This window comes from Microcaecilia unicolor, chromosome 13, assembly GCF_901765095.1.
Source record: "Microcaecilia unicolor chromosome 13, aMicUni1.1, whole genome shotgun sequence".
NCBI lineage: Eukaryota > Metazoa > Chordata > Amphibia > Gymnophiona > Siphonopidae > Microcaecilia > Microcaecilia unicolor.
The window spans coordinates 56,241,819-56,263,906 of record NC_044043.1 but is presented as its reverse complement, the minus strand read 5'-3'; the positions used below and the strand labels follow the sequence as shown (position 1 = coordinate 56,263,906).

At 39.7% G+C, this 22,088-nt stretch overlaps 1 protein-coding gene across 3 annotated transcripts in view; it reads left to right on the top strand.

Annotated features, from left to right (window-relative positions):
• The first annotated feature begins 1,229 nt into the window (after positions 1-1,229).
• Positions 1,230-22,088, top strand: part of GOSR1 (golgi SNAP receptor complex member 1) — a 66,430-nt gene continuing 45,571 nt past the window's right edge. The window contains exons 1-6 of one of the 3 annotated variants that reach the window (XM_030222313.1): positions 1,230-1,298; positions 5,019-5,133; positions 10,813-10,900; positions 13,256-13,363; positions 16,482-16,573; positions 18,005-18,079. In XM_030222313.1, coding sequence (XP_030078173.1) covers positions 1,268-1,298; positions 5,019-5,133; positions 10,813-10,900; positions 13,256-13,363; positions 16,482-16,573; positions 18,005-18,079 — 509 coding nt within the window. In that variant the 5' untranslated portion in view covers positions 1,230-1,267. Of the gene's footprint in view, positions 1,299-1,435; positions 1,538-5,018; positions 5,140-10,812; positions 10,901-13,255; positions 13,364-16,481; positions 16,574-18,004; positions 18,080-22,088 lie in introns of those variants that run through there. The other 2 variants (XM_030222312.1, XM_030222314.1) reach the window with 2 other exon arrangements.

Genomic DNA, 22,088 nt, shown 5'->3' with positions numbered 1-22,088 from the left:
CGCTGGTGACTGAACACTGAAGGCCTGTGTTAAAGCTGAGGGTGGACACTCTGAGCATTCATAATGATTGAGAAATTCTGCTAAATTGTTAACTGTATCATTTGAATGATGTTAATTTACTGTGTGTTGTAACTCAAACATTCATAACACAAAAATTGCTAGACAGTAACACTAAAATGTCAGTACATCAACACAGCTTAAGGTAATTATATGTTGGTTAATAGTAATATGAAGTATGATGACTAAATAAGTTTGTAAAAAAAAAACAGCAAAAAAAACTCTAGGGGGATACTTTTTTTTTGCTTCCCCCTGTAGGCAGTTATATTTGATACAATGTTGAAAGAATGGTTTTATACGTTTGGTTGCAGCATAATCACCATGTTGCAAGCAGACCATATTGTAGCTGTCAACTTTAAGATACACTCATAGCATATGATATGGATGTGATATAAAAAATGCATACTTGTTCTTGGTATGTCCTTGCTATTTTCAGGACACAAGACTGTAGAAATGTCTGGCATTGGCCTTACTTTTCAACTGCTGGAGTTGCTAAGCACTAATAGTTTTATTTTGATCCTTTGTGTTTATCATATGCATTGTTGAATTCCACCATTATTTTGGTTTCCACCACCTCCCCCAGCAGAGCACTCCAGGCATAAGAGCATAAGTATATCCACCACCCTCTCCCTGAGAAAGTACTTCCTGATATTAGTCCTCAATCCCAATCCGTCCTTTTCCTTCCGTCACAGGAGCTTGTTTTGTGGGTGCCAGTGGGTACTAAAAGCCTTCACGTTGTGTTTAGCACTCTCACTCAGTTTGAAAAGTTGGCACCTATGCTTGTAGTGCTCATTCCACTTCTGCTGCAGTCACTCTGCCCCCGAAACTCACTCTCCTATCCACTCAATCTACAGCAATCTTGACCCTCATAATTTCCCTTCCACTAAGGCAATCATTCACTTCCCTTTCCCACTCATGATACTACATATTCCTAAACCTTTCCAGGCACTGATTCCTAATCCTTCCTTAGTCATCACCAAACCTCTTTTAAGCTCCTCCAACCCAAACCATTCACTCCACCACAACGGCGCGCTCTCCACTGCTGAACTTGTTTTTGTAATGCAATGCAACAGATGGCGCTGTGCGAGAAGAAGAGACACCTCCTTGCACACTCAGGCCGCTCTCTGTGCTGAGGAGACTTTCTGTCCATCTTCCTGTCTCTATCTCCCTGCCCACCCAGACTCGGCGACGGTGACGTTGGAAAACAAAGATGGCGACGGGAAGCAGCAACTATTGGGAAGGTGAGGTGGCAGCTCTCGGGGGTAGGGAGGTGGTGAATGGTTTCCTTATTCTGACGCGCGAATTCGGGAAAGGAGGGATACAGGCAGAGGAAGGAGAAAGTGGTTGAGATGTTTAGCTGGGGCAGAGTGATCAGAGAGAGAGATACACTCTTTGCTGGAGCGAACTCTTATTTGGAGTAAAGTGATTCCAACGGGATACCCATGGGGGTCCTTGGGATTGGGCGGGGGAAGCCAACAAGGTTAGTGAGTAGGACGGGCGCAATTATGTGCGACAAATTCTGTTGGAAACAGTAATACGTGCATTTATGTGTGGAGTTGTTTGTAGGTATTAAATGTTATGTATAAATGTTATTCTACGTTAGTAACGTAAATATGTAGCTGATTAGGATGAAAAAGAAACTTGTACAAGTGTGGACGCAGTGCTTTCACATAACTTGGACCCTGAATGAAGCAAATGTACGCAGGTTGTATTTCATAACTGCAAGTAACAAGATATGTAAAAGAATCCAGGAAGTACCATGTTCTTTTGGACTCTGGACTGGAATTTACTTGAACTCTTAGTATTGAGATTCAATATAAGAACATGATATCAATGAGCAATATAAGTTATACTCTTAACCCTCCTGAACGTGTGAAGAATTAGCAGAGTAATGGAGAAAGCTAGCATATTTTATTCTGAATCAGTTTCACTTGAATTTTATTGCTATGAATAGGTAATGGCAACTCTTCATTGCATTTTTAGCGTTGTCAGTACACTGCTATTTTAAGATGTCACAAATTTGTATTGTCCCTTCTGTTTCCTATGGCTCTAGTAAACTTTCTTACCACTGCACATTTTCAGTTTTCATTACAAGCCATTTTATCTTCTACCTTTCCCTCAACTTTTGAGCTTCAATGTTTTCTTTCTTTCATTCATTTATCTTAAGCTTGTGTGAGCACATCTCATCATCATAGTCATCACGCCTTCCCTGCTTTTCTCTGTATACCTTCTCTGCCCCCTGTACTGCCCCCTGTACTGGGGGATGTTAAACCTAATTCAGGCCTTCCAAATCAACTCACTTCACCTATTCCTCATTCTGTAAGGCTTTCCAGATCTCAGCTACTTTTTGTGCCCACTCTGAAAGCACCTTTGACTAAAATCTCATGCCTATGCTGACAATACATTTCAGAGTCTTTCTGATCGCCTTCCATTTTGCTCTTGCCACACTAGAGTATTTGTCCATTTGGCAAACTTTTTTGCCTCTCATTGCCAAACTGAATTCCCTCCTCAAAGTACTTTCCACCTCAGTTCTCCCTTCACTGTGGCTGAGTAGTTCCATAACAAGGTTAATCTTGAGTTCTCTGTCAAGGCAACTCTGTTTTGCCTACCCCCCCCCCCTTCCCTACTTCATTCTCACAACCTTCTTTCAACCCCTGCTACTCTTTCATCCTTTTTTAAAATCATGGAAGAGGAAACTGCACATCTATCCTATTCCAAACTCACTGCTTGTTCCTCAGATCCCATTTCACCCTTTCTATTCAGCCCTATCATCCCAGTTGTTCTGATGCCTTGAAAACATGCTGTGATTACATCACCTTCCCTGGACCCTATGTGCCCTTTCAACTGTCATCCCATCTTCTTCCTCGCTTTCGCATTCCAAGCTACTTGAATTTGCTATTTATCACAGCAGTTTTGACTTTTTCATTTTTAGCCATTCTTGCTTGACTACAATCTGGCTTTCACTCTCTACATTCTACAGAAACCACCCTTGCAGAGTCTCAAATCACCTGTTTCTGGCCAGATCCAAGAGCCTTTACTCATTCCTCATCATTCTTGACCTATCTGCTGCTTTTCACGCTGTTGATCACCACCTACTTCTTGATGTGCTGTCCTCATTTAGATTTCAGGGCTGTGTTCTGTGTTGGTTTTTGTCTTATCTTTCTGACTTTTTAGAGTGTACTCTGGTGGATACTCCTCCTCTGATAGCAGTCAGTGTACTTCAGGGCTCTGTCTTGGAACCTCTTTTCTTCTTTCTCTCTACTTGTTCCCTTAGTACTTTGATCTACTCCCATGGTTTTAAGTACTATCTTTACAGCGATAACTTTCAGATTGACCTCTCCACATCAGAAATTTCACCATGAATCCAGGCCCAAGTCTTAACCTGCTTGTCTAACATTGCTGCCTGAAAGTCCTACCACTGTCTGAAACTGAACATGGCCAAGAGTGAGCTTCATATCTTTTCTCTTTAACCTACCTTTCCTCTTCTTACATTCTATATTTCTTTTATTTTAATATTTTATAATCCACACACTCGATTATTCTTGGCAGAAAACATAAAAATATACATAGTAGTAAAAACAATAAAAACACTTGACACAAAACAAACAAATCATTAATATCAATATTCCTCCAACCTGAATGAAATGCACAGTTCCAGTACATTAAGGCTCCAAATTCTTAACTTCCTTCATAGGATAGCTAAAACCTGACATTTCTTCTGCATAAAATTTTTCCTATGTTTTCTGAATACACTACCAAAACCCTTATCCACTCTGTCTTCGCTTCTCGCTTAGAATAGTGCAATTTATTTCTTTCAGGTCTCCCACTGAACCATCTCTTTATTCAAACTTCTGCTGCAGGACTTAATTTTTGTCAGTGTCGCTATACTCACATAACCTCTCTCCTCGTTGCTTCAGTAGCTTCCTAGCCATTTTCATATACAGTTTAGACTCTTATTACTGACTTAAACGTGCTGTACCAACTGCACAAGTTGCCTGTGGAAGCATCTGTCACCTTCAAGATGCTGTGTCTGGTTTATAAATTGTATCATTTGGGATGGCCAGTCTGTCTTTCTGACAAGTCAAAATATACTTCAGTGGGAATTATGCTTCTCGCAAAAGCAAAAGAGTATTTTTCAATTCCCAGATCTTGATGTTTATTAAGCTTACAACAACCAGAAAGAGTGTTTTCATATGCTGGCCCTTATTTTTGGAATTTGTTGCCTGAAGAACTTCATAAAGCCGCCTCTTATTTTGCTTTTCGTAAACTTTTAATATATTGGTTGTTTAAACAGTATTTTCATTGATGTTGGAGATTTTATTATAGTAGAACTATATGTCTGTAATATTGTGTACTGAAATTGTTAATTGTAAACCACTTTGACTTAAGTTAGCATCTCTCCCTACACCCTTCCCTGGGAACTCCATCAGATAAATTGCTCTTATCTGTACCCTTCTCCTCTACTGCCAACGTCAGACTTTTTCTTCTAGCTTGCTGCAGTATTCACCCAGGATAGATTTCCTCAGTCAATACACCATACTCTGTCTCTGGCCCTATTCAAATCCAGGCTAAAAGTCTACCTTTTTTAAAGGCTGCTTTTAATTCTTAACCCTTTATTCACTTGTTCCATATCTATGTTTTAATCATTCCTGTAATAAATGAAACTCCCTAATCCTTTATTGTTTTGTTTGTCTTTGAATAAAATGTAAGCTCTGTCGAGCAGGGATTGTCTCCTTTATGTTTTTGTACATTGTTGTGCATATATAGTAGTACTATACAAATAATAGTAGTAGTAGTCCTAATGCTGACCGTTGCAGATCATCTTCAGAAAGAGCTGTTAGTGTCCTATTCCTATATTCCCCCCTCTTGTTCCCACTTGGTTTTAGTTTTATATTGTTACCTGCAAAGTACAGGTTCTGAGCATGTTTGTTCCTAATTACTTTGTTGGATTTCTGAAATAGATTTGAGGAAGCAGGCCCGGCAGCTGGAGAATGAACTGGATGTGAAGCTGGTATCCTTCAGTAAACTATGCACCAGTTACAGCCATAGCAATGCCAGAGAGACCCGGCGCCACAGGTATAGGTAGTGCAACACTTCATTTTTGTTCTGGATGTGTTTTATACATATGGTGTTTACTACCGTGTTTCCCCGAAAATAAGACACTGTCTTATATTAAATTTTGCTCCCCAAGACCTGCTAGGTCTTATTTTCATGGGAGGCCTTATTTTTCGGGGAAACATCGGGGTCACCCCCCCACCCGAGATCGGCGGCTCCCCCCCTCGATCGGCGGCTCCCCCTGCCCTCAGTCGCTCCCGGAACTAACCTCTTAAATGCTTCCTTTCACCATTCATCTTCGCACTCACCGCAAGCAGCAGGGCAGGCCACTCCTTCATTCCGTGTCCCGCCCTCGCCTGACGTAACGTAACGTCAGGCGAGGGCGGGACATGGAAGGAAGGAGTGGCCAAACCTGCTGCTTGCGGCAAGTGCGAAGGTGAAAGGAAGCGGTTAAGAGGTTAGTTCCGGGAGCGACTGAGGGCGGGGGGAGCCGCTGATCGAGGGGGGGAGCCGGCGATCTCGGGTGGGGGGGGGGGGTGACCCCGATGTTTCCCCGAAAAATAAAGCCTCCCCTGCTAGGTCTTATTTTCGGGGGAGGCCTTATATTTTCAAATTTCAGCAAGACCTCTACTAGGTCTTACTTTCGGAGGATGTCCTATTTTCGGGGAAACACGGTATATATGGTGTTTACTAGGGCTTTTAGTGCTTTATACTGTGGGTTGGCCCTGAGCTTTTACTACTACAAAACATTTTTCTTTTCATACAGCCATACCGGGTCAAACTGTAGGTTTGTCAAGCCCAGTGTTTCCATAAGTAACCAATCCAGGTTGCAAGTACCTGCTAGAATCCACAAAAGTAGAAAGATTCAATGCTCTTTATCCAAAGGAATCCATCTACCTTAACAGTTCATAAAGTTTTCCTCTGGGAACTTGTCCAAACCTTTTTTTAAACACAGTTGTGCTAAATTCTTTCCCCATATCCTCTAGCAACAAATTCCAGAGCTTAATTATGCATTATTTTCTCTGGTTGGTTTAAATGTGCTACTTATTAACTTCATGGTGCATCCTCTAATGTTTGTACTTTTTGAAAGAGTAAACAACCAGTTCAAGTTTATTTACTCCATTCTACTCCTGCATGATTTATAGACCTCTTTCCTATCTTCCCTCAGCTGTCTGTTCTCCAAGCTGAAGAATCTAACCTCGTTAGCTTTTCCTCTTAGGCAAGCCTGGATAATAGGGATAAGCAACTGCCTAGAGTGCCAAATTTAGAAGATATTGAATACCTGGACTAAGAGCCTGATTCCACTTGTTTTAGAGCCATGATCTCTGATATCTGGGGGAGAAACCTCTCCTCTGCACTGCTGTCCAGTCCTGCCTATGAGCATCAAAATCTTAAATCCACCCATGTTCATAAGAGATTTGTTCCTGTAGCTCTTTTGTGGCTAAGTCTGAGGACTGAAAATGGTGAGATAAATTTGTTATTACTAAAAATCATTCTTTCCTGAGGAATCCAGCAAACAGTGGGATTCAGCATCTGTTTCTCTAATAGGTTGAATTGGTTTCCCATGGTGAAGTCCTACAAGACTCTTGATTAACTTGTTAGTCAGCTACAGTTATTCATGTTTTATTTTAGTATGTATTTACGTTCCATCAGCTCAAGAAACAGTAGTTTAGGGAAAAAAAACGCAGCCATAGACATTTTAAGTATAGTAGTATGCAAAATTGTAATCTTGGTGCAGAAAAACTACTTGAGCAAGGCTTCTCAAACTTCTCGATTAAATCAGTTATATAACCAAACACACTGTGAATCTCATGTAAACACTTTCAAACCACTGTGTCTATGCACATATACGTTATTGTACAGATGAGAGGAAAAACCTCATACTACTGTGGCTTGACTCGGTTACTTCAACCAGAAAAACAGCAAATAGCTCTAAGCCCACAGTGAAAAAGTAATCATTGGCACAAAAACCTCTCATTAAACTTCTTCAGTGATATAATAAATTAATCAAAACCATTTATCTGTGCTGTGCTGTTCCGTTAATGTTCTCTCATAGAGTGAGGTCCTGACGGACCCGTTTTGCTTAGGCTTTTTCAAGAGTCCTCACCGTCTGACCTGGAACAGCAACAAAAAACGCATGATGAATGCGAGAAGAAGTCCCAGCAAAACAGATCACAGTGGGCGGGTGTGTAAATACTGAATCCTCCTGTACCCCGAGAGCTACAGTCCCATGGCATCCGAAGCCAGCAAGCAGGCTTACAAAATGGCGTGTCAAAAATTTTAAACTACTCTTCCAGAGGAAAACGCCAATCGCGGATCAGTGGGTCATGACGTCACGAGACTCCAAGCACCATCAAAAATCAAAACAAAAGAATCAAAACAAAAACCAAAATCTGGAAAACACTAAGCCAAGGCAGAAAATCAGAAATAGCACCCAAAGGAGCCCCAAGGGAAGAACTGGACCCCCCCAACACACTCAGAAATGCCGCAGGGCGAGAAACTTCGGGAGCCGACATCAGCTGAGAAGGAGACACCCCATTGGCCAGCGCCTGTAAAATGGTGCACATTCTAGGAGCTGCTGATGAACCGTCTACCACCTGCTGGAGATAGAGATATACTGAATAAAGGAGGAGATGGTCGTCTGGTATCACTGCCTTCAATTTGTTATCTCTATCTCCACCTGCTGGTAGATGGACAAAACCCACCAATTCCTGGATTTATCTACTGCAGAAGCTAAGGAAATTGCACTTAACCAGCTATACTTTAGCCGGCTCCACAAACCCAGAAATTCAAAACTGAAGCCCAGACATAGCCCAGCATAGAATTTCTGGGCATAACGCCGGCGGTGATCAGCAAAATGTTAAGCACCACCGGCTGAATATCGACCCCATAGCATATGGTGTAATGCAATATAACATATGAATACTTGACCTTGATCTTTTCTTGCCATTTTCAGGGCATAGACATTTGTCTTATTCCTCAACTACTGGAGTTGCCTTCGAAGCTCATTTCAGCCCATCCAGATCTTTCTAGTCGTATTATTTCTAGTCGTAGAAGTATGCTCGGCTTACTGGCCTTATTTCCCAATTATTACAGTTGCTGTCTGAGAACCACTTGGTTTGTTTTTATTCCATTCTCTTTTCATATAAGAATCCTTTGAGTTTATCACATGCACCATCTTCAGCAGGAGAGCATTCCAGGCATCTACCACCCTCTCCTTGAAAAACTACTTCCTGAAGTTACTCCTAAATCGACACCCCGGAACATCAGTTCATGCCCTCTAGTTCTGGAGTACCAGAGAGTCATGTACTGCTGTGTCCTTGTTTGAAATGGTATGTGGGGAAAACCCAGCGGAAATTCTCTGTGCGATTGAGTGAACACAAATCATGTGTATCTAATAACAAGTTTGGAGCACCGCTGGTAGCCCACTGTAAAGAATATGGCCACTCCTTTGACTCTTTCAAGGGTTGGATAATCGATTAAAAAAAATGCAGCCAGAGACTTTTTAAGAATAGTAGTATGTGAAATTGTAAACATGGCACAGAAAAACTACTTGAGCAAGGCTTCTCAAACTTCTCTTCAATGTGAACCTATTCTGGTAGTCTAAAAATCTGTGCAATCCCCAGCCTCTACTCCATGTCTGGCACTGAGCTTCTTGCTGTATCTCTTCTCCAGGCCAGTCCCTGCCTTCTGCTGAATCCAGGCAGGCCAAGTTAAAGAACCTTTGGCCCATGCAGCTTGATGATTTTGCTGTTCCCCCCCTCCTCCTTTTTTTAAAAAACATTTGATACTGACGTCATGATCCAAAAAACTGTTGGTCTTGGGCAAATCCAAGCAGCACCTGCATCTGTGACTGATACTGCCAGTGAGGGAGAAAAGAATTGCTTCTTTTCTTACTAGAAATATCTCAGATGTAGTATAAGAAAGATAACAGAAGATCTTGGAGCACATCAAAGAAACATGTGCAGTCAGCCTTTTTGGTAGATAGTCTTGATAGCCTTCTCAATAGTGGGCTTCACTGCGTGGCTTCTGACATAAAAGAGCAAGAGAACTGTTCATTATTGTTCCTCACTGGCAGGAGGAAGGGTGAAGTTAAAGGGGCTTGTGTAAGGTCACACGCAATATAATTGGATCAGCTGATTCCAGACTTGTACCAGTTCCACATATGGCTTTTCTTAATTTCCTGGTACCTACTAAAGTGTGGTAATTGAAGGCAATGTGGTTAGGTAGTTTGGTCAGGTGAGGAGCATTTCAAAGAAATGTTAGGCAGCTACAACATTCATTTATTCTTTTTTTGTTTTTTATACATTTTGCTTGTTTTTCTTTCCTTCTTTCTTCCCTCTTCACCAGAGTAATTGCTGGAGCAAATATAGTAAATGACTGTTTCTTGGAACAACTGGTCCAAGAATGACAAGAGGGGGAGCTATTTTAGATCTAGTCTTTAGTGGAATGCAGGGTATGATACAAGAGGTAATGGTGTTGGATCCACTGGGAAACTGTGATCATAACATGATCAAATTTGAGATGGCATTTGGAGTGAAGTCACTAAGGAAATCTACTGTGGTAGCATTTAAGTTTCAAAAGTGACTATATTGAGGAAAATGGTTAAAAAGAAGCTAAAAGGGTTGGCCGCAAAGATTAGGACTTTAAATTAGGCATGAACATTGTTTAAAAATACCATCGTGGAAGCTCAGTCCAGATATATTTCACGTATTAACAAAGGTGGAAGGAAGAGCAAATGACAGCCAGCATGGCGAAAAGGTGAAGTGAAAGAGACTAACCTGTATATAATATGTAAACTGCTTTGGTTGTACTACAGCAGGGTGGTTTTATCAAATGCATGACTTAAACCTAAGAAGCCTCTTCTGCGCCACTTACCTGCCTACAGGGGCATTACCTCTCCAGTCCTTTGGGAGTCGAACACAACTGCTTGAACCCTGCCTGGGGCTTATTTCACAGTGTTGTAAAAGGAGCTTAGCAAACTGAACATGTGGTACCTCATTTTCTGATGGGCTTCTGCCATTCCTTTCTTGTAGCCAGTGTCATTTGAGGATAGAACCAGACTCTATGGGGATCAATATAAACCTCACACCCCCTGTATTTGTACTCTCCCCTTCCCTTTGATTCAGAATGATTTTGTGTACTAATTACTACAAATATAACAGTAAGCTTTAGAGCTGAACTACTTTACCAAAGCTCTTTGCTCTTACCAATCAAAGTATGAATTCTTTTATCTTTATTCAGAAATGAACTAGTCTAGAAAAGGGATCTTAGCAGACTTTAAAAGCTAATATAGAAGTCTTTTATTCATGTTAGTACTGTAATATTGTCATCAAAGATGGACATTGGTAGACTTGCAGCTTCAGGTAGTTTCCATTAGAAGTTTTAGAGAGTCAAATGAGATGACTCCTGCTGGAGTGAGCTGAAACAGTGGATAAGTTCATGAGTTGTCAGTCTTATTTGTACTGTATTGTAGTTGTATTGCACCTTCTGATTTAGGTAAATTTGCAAATAGTAAGTGCAATAAATTAAAATGAAATAAAAATAATTACAAAAGATAGCTAGAAGGTAAATAGTTACAATTAGGTTTTACCTGATGAGAAAATATTTCTTAGTAAGTTAGAATGTTGACTGCTTCACTGCTGGGTTTATAGTAGCCTCCTAGAGAATAAATATCTGTGTTGCCTTTTCCTGTTACAGTCCTGATACAACTCCGCTCTTGAATGGATCGAGTCAAGACCGAATGTTTGAGACGATGGCTGTTGAGATTGAACAGCTGTTGACTAAGGTACCTACAGCAGGTGTCCATATGCAGGCACTAGCCTGATAAATCTTTTACTACTTATGAAAAAGAAATATGAACTTAATGAAACATAGAAGTAAAATTTTAATAAGCCATGCTCTTCAGGCAGTCATTTTGTTGTGCTCACTTTTGTTGGAAACATCGTTGGTCTTTCTGATGCTGAGGAATTGATAATAACTAGATAAATCATTCCCAAACCTTTCCTGGGAGAACCCCAGCCAGTCAGGTTTTCAGGATATGCACAATGAATATGCATGAAATAGATTTGCATACCAATGAAGTAGTGTATGCAAATTGGTCTAATGAATATTTATTGTGGATATCCTGAAAACTTGACTGGCTGTGGTTGTCCCAGGACAGATTTGGAAATCGCTGGACTAGATCAAAAGGCTTCAGAAATTTGCAGAAGCTTACTTTACACATAGGTCTGAAATTCATGCATGCGTGATGAGTTCCTAAAATAGATAGGGACCTTACTGGTTCAGTTGGGAGAACTGCTGCTTAGTCTCGATAGTAGAGTCCTTTATTTGGAGCCAGCAAGCTGCAAGTTCACATCCTAAGGTTCTATATGGGGAAATATACACACTGTGTGTGAATCCTTCACGGCCCATGGACCTGAAAATTCACCTGTTTACTAAGGCCTTTTCTGATAATTCTTAATGGTATGGTGTGCTTGTAAGTATATCTGTTTTTTTATGTGCATTTCCCTTGTTTGGCAAGCAGATGGTGTCTGTCCTTTGTAAAGATGTTACAGAAGAGAAAGTTTCTTCTTCCTGCCTAAACTGAGGAAAAGTATTCTGCACTGCTGTTGGTCAGAAGTCTCTCAGTGTTTATGCTCTGAATCTGCTCGAAATGTTTAGTCTCAGAGTGGGAGTGTGGAAGGTACAGACCTCTATACTGAGACTTTGTTCAAAGACTGTGAGCAGTTCATTTTCCTGAATTCCCCAATTACTACTCAGGTAGTGAATAAGTGTTTAGTTTAATATTGATATCCCTGAAAGGCTCTACTTAACACAAGACTATCTCTACTTCAGGAAGCAGGTGAAAGCTTGGCTCTTCAACCAGGCCTTTAATGGAAGAAGTAACTAACTTGCTAGTCTCACACAAGGAGTGAGACGGGCTGCACGTACTGCAGCAGGACATGTTTATCCACTCCTGCCCGAACTGAGATAATATTTAACCATCTCTCTGACCTCATGTGCATCTTTCTTTAAATTAGTCACCTTTTTCTCCAGCTCCTCTTACTGTCTTACCTATCTATATGTTAACCCTCTCTCTGACCTCATGTGCAGCTTTTTTAAAATTAGTCCCCTTACTTTCTAACTCCTCTTATTCTCTTACCTATCTATATGTTCCATCTTTGCTTACTGTCAATTAAAATGTTCTATTACATATTGTGTTGACGTAAGTAGTATACTATGCCATACTTTGTATTGTTATTTGAATATTTTTACAGCTGTAATTGTCTGTCGCTCATGTTTGATTTATTCTTTTTGTACACCGCCTTGAGTGAATTCCTTCAAAAAGGTGGTAAGTAAATCCTAATAAATAAATAAAATAAATCAAATTCCTGTTTAATTTAACTTATTGTCCGCTAATTACACCCTATTCATCCATTCACTTCTTTGACTTGTTATGATGATAAATCATTTCATTTATTAGCTCTGTTTGTCCTGGACTGACTAAGAATCCTGGTGGTTTGTGTTTTGGGTCTGAGGGTGCTTTCTAGGAACTTGGGACCCCTGGAAGTGTGGCCCCAGTGTCCTTAGAAATCACTGGGGAATTAAGTTGCGGATGGGAGAGTCGCCCAGAGACAAGCATAACCCATTAGGTGAGAGTGTAAAGATATACCAGAGTAGAGCACTACACAGGTGGTAGTAGGCCTAGCAGTGCTGGATATACCTAGGTGGCCACAGGGTTAGCCCCAAGTGGGTTCTAGGTGTTCTTTGACATGTGGGCATCCTGTTTTCAGCCCAGTGCAGTTGGGTCTCCGCAGCTATTTCTTTACTCCTCAGTTTCTCTCTTTTCTATCATTCTCTTTTCTTATTGACTGTAGTTCCTTTCCAGTTTTGTTATTTTATTATTTTATTGTAAACTGCCTTGTCGTTTGTAAAAGCGGAATATTAAATTTTAATAAAATAAACTGTTCTTTTGTTGGAAAATTATGTGGTGCTCCACAGAGTCCATGGAATACTGCATTGGTCATTTAGATGACTCTTAAACATCATTTACTGTGGTGTGTCCTTTATAGTAATTCATGCTGCCTAATGGGTGTAGGGAAGCTGGATAAACGTCTTAATGTTTCGTTTGGACCTCAACTGAAATCTTTCTTTTCCATAGCTCACTGGGGTGAATGACAAAATGACAGAGTACAGCAGCACTGCAGGTGTGACCTCCATTAATGCAGCCCTGATGCATACATTGCAACGGCACCGGGACATTCTGCAGGTAACACAGGACTGCAGCATACTCACTTCTGGAGGTACTTTGTCTTGAAAACCGAAAATCAGAGGTGATAGACATATACATCTGTAAATGCTACAATGTAACTCATAAGCAACCTCTGATTTTCTTACAGAATATACGTAGTTTTACATTTACAGGGTGATAGTTCTTATGCGAAGTATAATTGTCTTATGGCTTTGTTGTTACACTTTTACATGCCACCAAATATATAGTATGGCTTTGTGCTGGCTGAACTTATTGTGAATCCACCAGTGAGTCTTCAGTTAAATGTCAAAATCGAAATGCATTACTGTCCATGCCCTAAAAAAAACATGGTATTAGCATATGAAGAGACTTGCATGGATAATGCTTTATTTATTAGGATTTATTTCCTGCCTTTTTGAAGAAATTCATCCAAGGCTGTGTACAGAAAAAATAAGGTCAAACATAGGCAATACATAATAACCATTGTAAAAATATTCAAATAAGAGTATACTTCTTACAATGTCAACGCAATACACATTAAAACACCTTAATAGCATAGGGTGTAAGCAGAGGTAGAAAATAAGGATCATAAAGGAAAAATTGCATATGGAGTCAGAAAAGTGTGTAAAAATATCAGCCGAGTAAAGGTGGATTATTAAAATCACTGTAATTTTTATATTAAAAGGCTTTCCTTTCAGGACAGTGTCTTCAAATGGGATATTTTCACATATACCATGACAGTAATGAACCCTTGCTCCTAAGCCATGGTATGTGGGGTTTGATCTCTGTGTCTCAAATTGTGAATGCCGTGTTTCAGTGGGGGAAGCCTGCCTGCTTCAGGGGTCAGGTATAAAACTGTAGAAACTTTTTATAAAATAAATGATGTAGACTAAGAAATACTATAAGAAATCATATAAAAACATATAAAACATATAGCATAAAAAGTGCAATAAAACAATTTAAAAAATATGATAAAACATATAATGTCAATAAAAGCGTTAAATATAGTGATAAATGGTAATCATATTAGGAAAACAAAAGATGATCGTCATTGTCTGCTATTATGACAGACATGGGGAAGCAGCTGCTTGCCCTGGGATTTGTAGAATAGAATGTTTCCACGATTTGGGTTTCTGCCAGGTTCTAGTGATCTTGCTTGGCCACTGTTGGAAACAGGATACTGGGCTGGATGGACCATTGGTCTGACCCAGTTTGACTACTCTTATGTTCTTATCAATATCTTTAAAAACATGAAATATCCGAATCTTCCTCTAAGATGACCAATGTAATCTTTGTATAAATACAGAAAGGAGATACCAAAAATGAAAAATCAGAAATGAAATGAGGGTACCCATTGTGATATGATATATGCTTTGCACTAAACAAAGCCACATAATTATAGCATAAAGAGACTCTGAGGATATACTCTGCCACGTAAGTGTATAAAAAAACTGACCTTGGGAACAGCCAAACTAGCTGGGCGCCTGATTCTAACAGCTTCTGGGAGCCAATAATTTGTGTATTGAATATATGACAAAGTGTAGTTCACTGAAGGCTGCCATACATGCTCTGAAGTGATAACAATGAGAGTAATGATATTGCCGGGAGAGGTTAGCTGCTTGAAGAGAAAAGCCTGCTGAGGAAATATATAAAAATATATAAAAAAAGGTTTATAAAAATATATATACTGCAATATGTTGGGTATTTGTCATAACAGATATAATCAGAGTGCCCACAAAGAAAAAAAAACAGGAAACAATATAGAAACGGTGTGTGTGTTATATTTTAGAACTCTTAAAAAATGAGAGAATGCCTATATGTGATCCTAGCCACCATAAGTGCAGTCATAGATAACGCTGCCATGGTAAAAAAAAAAAATACATGGGCTTATACTCGATCTAAGAAAATGTAGACAAGCTTGAGGCTGCTAGCCATGAACTACTATAAAAGTGCTTAAAAAGGTAGTGGAAATAAAATCTCACCTTACTTGATGCACACACTAGAGCGTGTTGGCACCAAAAGGCATCTCAGCTGAATTGCAAAAAGGAAATTGTGTTATAAGTGAGGTGTATTTAAATGCATGTTATGAATATGTATTAGCCCTGTCGAAATGCCCGACAAATTACTATTCCAGTTGTAAATATAATGCAATCTATTGATGAGAATTTCTATTAAAAGAAACATGATGGCATTATCTAAATCTCATGGTATTGTAAATATAATTGCCTAGAAAAAGTGAAAAGTTACATCTTAAAAAAATAAAAATAAAAAAAAGACCTTAAATAAGCAAAAGTGGAAACAGATTAAATAAAGGGGGGGGGGGGGTTCTAGGAGAGATGCAACAGGCTCAAGTGACAATGCAAAAAAAGGCACTTAGAGATTGCAGAATGCAGCGAAACGTTATATATGGGCTATGCCAGGGAACAGCGGATGGAGTCAGGTAAACTGAAGACTGAACAAGCAGCTCAAAAGATGAGGGACAGATTGTGGATACCCCCAAAAAGGGATTAAAAAAAAAAAAACAGATGAAAAATAATGGACAGCCTAAAAGCGCAGCAAATGTGGAGCATCATGTAAAAATAAAATGAAACGTGTGGACAGTGTGACATGTGTGATATCCTTATAGGTAATCGGCGGATATGAGTAGTGTGAGATAGGGGAGGAGAAAAGAGGTTGTGTTGGTGCCCCAATAAAGACTTGCTTTCTGGATACTTCTCGTGTGGAAGCCTTTTGGGCTTCCTTTACAAGCAGTGTGTTTCCTACCAGCTCCTGTGCTGCTTTCTAGGCGTGAGCAGCCAGAAAACTTTTATTTTGTGTCATTTCCCGCGACATATACAAGAATGTTTATTTTGTTCGGAGGGGTTTTTAGATTTTTTTTTTTTGTTTCTGGAGGACTGCCGTCAAAAGTATACGCTCTTTCAGAAAGAGAACATGCACTCTTTCCAAAAAGGATGTACTGTTAACAACAAACAATCACAAATTTTCTGTGTGTATGCCTTATGCTCTTTTTCGCTTGATAACGACAAGAAATGACATGAGATATTCCATGTTGTTTCAAATAAATGCACATCCCTACTGCTTTCTTTTGAGTTCCTTGGTTAAGAATTATTTATATAGATATTTTATTGCCTTACAGGATTACACACATGAGTTCCATAAAACAAAAGCAAATTTTTTGGCGATACGAGAGAGAGAAGATCTCTTGGGATCTGTACGGAAAGATATTGAGTAAGTTAGTGCACATTTGAAGGGATTAGCGTACTGCATGCATATATAGGGCTTTCTCCCAATCTTAAATTTAGAGAATAGGGTCCATAAGTACAGCAAATGCTTCATTCTGACCATAATTTCAAACGATGCAATATGCTGGATTTCTACTTATTGAAACTTTAGTCTCTTTAAAATTTTAGACTTTTTTTTTTCTTGCCCCTTTCCCCAAGCACAAGGTATGCTCCATTAACACTGTAAAGCTCATTAATCCTGATGGGGTTCATGAGCATTGCTCTGTGACTAGGGTTACCATAGTTGCGGAGACAAAAAAAAGAGGACAGAAAAAATTAAAATGTTTGCTACCTTTGGTAAAGCAATATTTAATTGTAGCCTTTAGTTAGTGAACACACATCAAACAGTGACTTACTTACAAAACTTCAGGATTTGAGTTTGACTGAGTCTGAGCCCAAACATACTTATCAGAAGAGCACATATCCTTCAACAACTTTGGCTGGCTTCTGAGATATCAGTGCGTGACATGTGCTTAAAGTTGTGTTGCTCAAACAAAATTCCTGTGACAGATTCAACCAGCAGGGAAACAGAGAGGAGATCATCAGTGCCTTTCCCTCTCTTTAGCACCCCCATTGGCTAATAGACCACAGATGGTGTCTCTCATTATGTGGCTAGGTGTGTTGGTCATAGGCACATAGAAGAAAAAGAGGACATTTCTCTAAAAACTAAAAATCCTGGAGGGCATATCTGAAGAAGTCCAAAAAGAGGATATGTCCTCTTAAAAGGGGACATATGGTAACCCTATTTGTGACCAGCAGGGATGGCTCTGGTGACATGATCTGTCTTTTCTGGGATCAAGCATGTCTTTGCTTTGTGCCCAATCCCTGTTGATCAGAAGGGTCAAATTCAAGTGTTTTGTACCACAGGAGTCGGTGAGATTGAAAAGTAAGGCCATTCCCAGCCCTGAGTCAGTGTGCATTACTGCGTAGAGGAACAACTGGTGTATTTAAGTGGTAAACTTTCACCAGTTCTCACTCTGTAGAAGGTAGTTTGAGAATATCTCTCTATATAAAAGGCAACACCAACGTTCTATGAAGCCTCCAGCCGGAAGTGTGAAGGGGGCGAGATATCTGGTTTCCCTATGGGTGTCTGCCCCGCCCTCTCTGTAACACAGTCAGTGAAGGAAAACAGCAGAGCACAAAATCAAATCGCTGGCTCTGTAACAGTGAAGGACTCAGAGGGGGGAGGGGAGAGAGGCCAGAGGGCAGGGAAACACACACTCCCACATGCACACAGAAGAAAACATTGCTAGCCCCCATTTCATTTGCATCAGAAACGGGGCTTTTTTACTAGTAGAACTATAACACATGAAAGAGTTGGTATGACTGCAGTGATCTCTGCTTCCATAGAATGACAAGCATCATATTTCTTTATCAGGTCATATAAAACTGGGTCTGGTGTCAACAACAGGAGAACGGAGCTGTTTCTGAAAGAGCACGAACATCTCCGGAAGTAAGTTTCACTTATACTATAGATTATATGTATGTGAGTACCGAGTGATTTTAAATTCTTTGAGCTGGAAAAAAGAACCTGTAGCACAAAGATTACAACTCTCTCTTCTAGTTACGATGAGAATGAACCTCTGGTGCATTGCTGAGGTTATGGAATCACTGGAAGGAAGGAACTGAGCCTTCACTGCAGATGCTTTTTACCTCTGAATTTTTTTTTTTTTTTTTTTTGAGGATAATGGAGATTGGAAAATGTACTGTCTGCGGTCCACAAAATTTCCAAAGGCATTAGTTATATTCTTTTGTTTTCTCTTGAGCTGCTGGGGCCCATAAACTTTTGGTCACTGGATTTTCCTGTTGTTCTTTGGCTACTGAGTCCTGGGGAACCCTGCTGCATTCTGCTGTTCACAGTTCTAGGCAGATTACAGAAATAAGTAAAATAGTAAGAAACTAAAATGGTAAAATAAGAAAAGTAAACGCTTTGCCAGAAAATGGCTTATTTCTTTGTAACCAGTCCCATAGTTTAATTGTGTATTGACTGGAGGGGGGAAAACACTTTCTTAAATTTATTTTAAATTGGCTACTAATTAGTTTCACGGAGTTTCCCTTGTTCTAGTACTATTTGATAACATCGATTTGTTATGTTTTTTTTTGCAAGTTATATAGCTTAAAAAACATCTCAGGCAGTCCTGACCGGATGTATAAGGCATTGTAAGGAATGCCCAAAAAAGGAGCCATTTTACTAAGCTGTATTAGGCGCTAATGTGCACCTAACGCAGCCTAAAATGGCGTACTACGGAATGCGCTCAGGTGTCCTGCAGTAACAGCCAAATGTTTGGGATTTTCTTTTGGAGGGGGCGTATCGGATGGGGAGTGGGTATTCCTGCGCTAAACAGCCCATCCACATTAGAATGTGAGCCCTTACCGACAAAATGGGTGGTGGTAAGCACTCATACAGTAATCTTTTTAAATGGCCATGTGCTAATTCGACATTAAAACATGCCATTAATGCAAAAAAGAAAAAATTGGCCATTTTATGGCTGTAGTAAAAATGGCCTTAGCACACAGGAAAAACGTCACTTTTTACTGCAGCCTAGTTAAAGGACCTCTATAAATGATATGAAAACAAGCGGCTATTGCAAGTGTAAAGATGAAAGAAGAATGCTCCATTTGTGCATTGTGACATTTATGAATCAATGGAAGGAGAGTCTGATCTTGGTTCTGAATAGACATAACATGCTGAGCAGAGGTCGGTTGCTCTGAAACCTGTATCTTAAGATCAGTTATCATTTATGCCACAAAACATGGCCAATCTCTAGTCCAGTGGCTCTTTTAGCATTTTCAAACACTGCTTTGTGTTGAAGGGATAAAACAGACTTGTGAGCTGCAGTCTAAGGACTGGCAGAAACCTAGCTGCAAAGAGCTTCCATGCCAATTTTAATCCCCATCAATAGCACAATCAAAAATTGGTATAATGGACCATCAAAAGTGAAGGAAAAAAGCTGTTAATCTATTCAGCCATCATTCTATACCCTGTATCTTCTTTCCAGTAGAAAAACGATAAAACATTCAAAAGTCAAAATAAACTCAAGGTGTATTTGTCTTAAAATGGGAAGGGTTCATTATGAAGCAACGAGTTGTCTGCCATGATACCACATTTCATCGCCACCTTCGGGGCACTCATAGCAGTGACATTTTCAAAAAGCTTCTGCCTGAGACTGGGTCCTGTGTGTAGGTTTGTACTGAGATGCTGCATCTCCATATGCTTTTATTGTTGGGCTGAGACCAGTAGCAAAGAGAATGCTGGAGAGTGATTGCTCTGATACTGTGGATTGTGGGCACTGAGATGGGTAAAATAAGGCTGTGATGAGAGGATCTCCACAACTGCATTGTATCCACACTCTTTGTAGCCAGCATTTTATGTGGTGCTGAAGGTTCCAGTGCCAAGTTTATCTGGTTCTGTGGAATTGCTTTGCCCTAGTGTTGCACAGTATCTAGCTGTACCACGTCGTCTCTAGATTATAATAGGATTCACTGCAGGCAAAAATTTACTAAGTCTGGTGAGTGAGTTAAAAGTACTGGAATAAATGTATAAATAATGATGAGGCATCTTGCTGTAAATGGCACTTTTTTTTCCCTTTTAAAATGGAAGAAACCTTACATAAGTACATAAGTATCGCCATGCTGGGACAGACCAAGGGGTCCATCAAGCCCAGCACCCTGTCACTGACAATGGCCAAAAGAACAAGCAATTTGTTCCGCCCATCCCAGAGATAATGGATTATTCCCACATTCATTCAATAACATTCTATGGCCTTTTCCTCCAGGAAGCCGTCCAACCCTTTTTTTAAAGTCCGCTAAGTTAACCGCCTTAACCACTTTTTCCGGGATGAATTCCAGAGTCGAACTACGCATTGAGTGAAGAAAAATTATCCTTTGATTCATTTTAAATTTTACCACCCTTCATCTTCATTGCATGCCCCCTTGTCGTAGTATTTTTGGAAAGCATAAACAGTAGATACAGCCTGGAATGTTAATTGAACATCACAAATGTATCTCAGTGGTCTTCCCCAGCGTGGCCAGGCGTGCATCAGATTCAAAGGAATATGCTGGGGGCTTTAACGTGAATGACTGACTTGTAGCATAGTTGATCTAAAAATGAATTTCACCAATCAGAATATATTTGCTGCCATTTGACAAATAAGTGGAATATTTCAGTATAATATAAATTAAAAGGAAAACACAGTGGGGAAAAATAACTGGGGAGCAAATGATCAAAATGTTAATATTCTTGATCCCTGTAGGATCTATTTTTTTTTTTTTAATTTTATTTGTATAATTTTGTATGAAATGAATGAATGATTGTTTTAAAGTCTCTTGGAACTGATGATTTATTAGCCTTTTCTCTTTCTTTTAAAAGTTGTTCCTTGTGCAGCCACAAGGAGGCAGTCGCCTATCACAAATCAGCAGCCTTGCACCTGGCTGTCTTTCTGCCATTGTAATAGTTGCTTTTAATCTTGGTTCTGTGATATAATTGTGATTAAGTGTGCAATATTCTTGGTGAAAAGGATGCAAGAAATGTGTGGTCAAGTTGTAGACAGAGAGAAGAGGATTCTTCCTGTTCTGCACCACCAGAGTTGCTTCCAGAGGAGTTAGAACTGCTCTGAATTGGGAGATATGTGGCATCTGCTATTCCGTCTCTTTATTACCGTGTAATTCAGAGAAGACAAAGTGAAACCAAGTGCACTGCAGGGAAGACAGAAGGTCGGTTTTTCTTTTTTCCCATTCCTTACAGATGAAGAAATTCATTCAAGAAATTGGGAGAAAAAATTTATTGACTGTTCTTCAGCACATTTTATTGGGAGCTGATGATGATCTCTTTTCTCCTCTTCTTCATCCTTCTCCTCTCTAATCTTTCATCAAAACTTTGCGGTGTGGATACACTCAAGACTCCATTCTTCCAAGTGTCAGGCATTAGAGCAGAGATGTGAGCAGTGTTGTATAGTAACTAAGTCTATGTAACTAGTTACTGTACGTATGTAAAAGTTTTGTCATTTACTTGTAAAGAAGTACAGGATAACATTTGTTACTTTTACTGAAGTAATAATTTTGCCAGTTTTTACTACTTTTACTCAGTTACATATGATGCTTGCAGTTAAAAGTAAAAGTGGAAGCAAGATGTAAACAACGATTCCTCAGTGAACCAAATGAAAGCAAAACCAGGAACAGGATTTTGCTATTGCAAACCTCATCATGCAAACAGTGGATCATCTCATCTTAAATTTTGCTGTTCAGTGACTATAGCCTATGAAAACAGTGAAGTTGCCTGTTGAACTGGTTACTGGTCTCCAGCCAAACTGAACGGTGATGAATTCAGTCACTTTAAAGTGGAGATGAAGCTAAAGCTGGTAGCAATTTTTGGTGAACAGACATATGTCTCTACCACAACAGACTACTGGACATCCCATGGAAATTTGTACATTGGGGTGACTGTCCACTGATTGATGGTATTT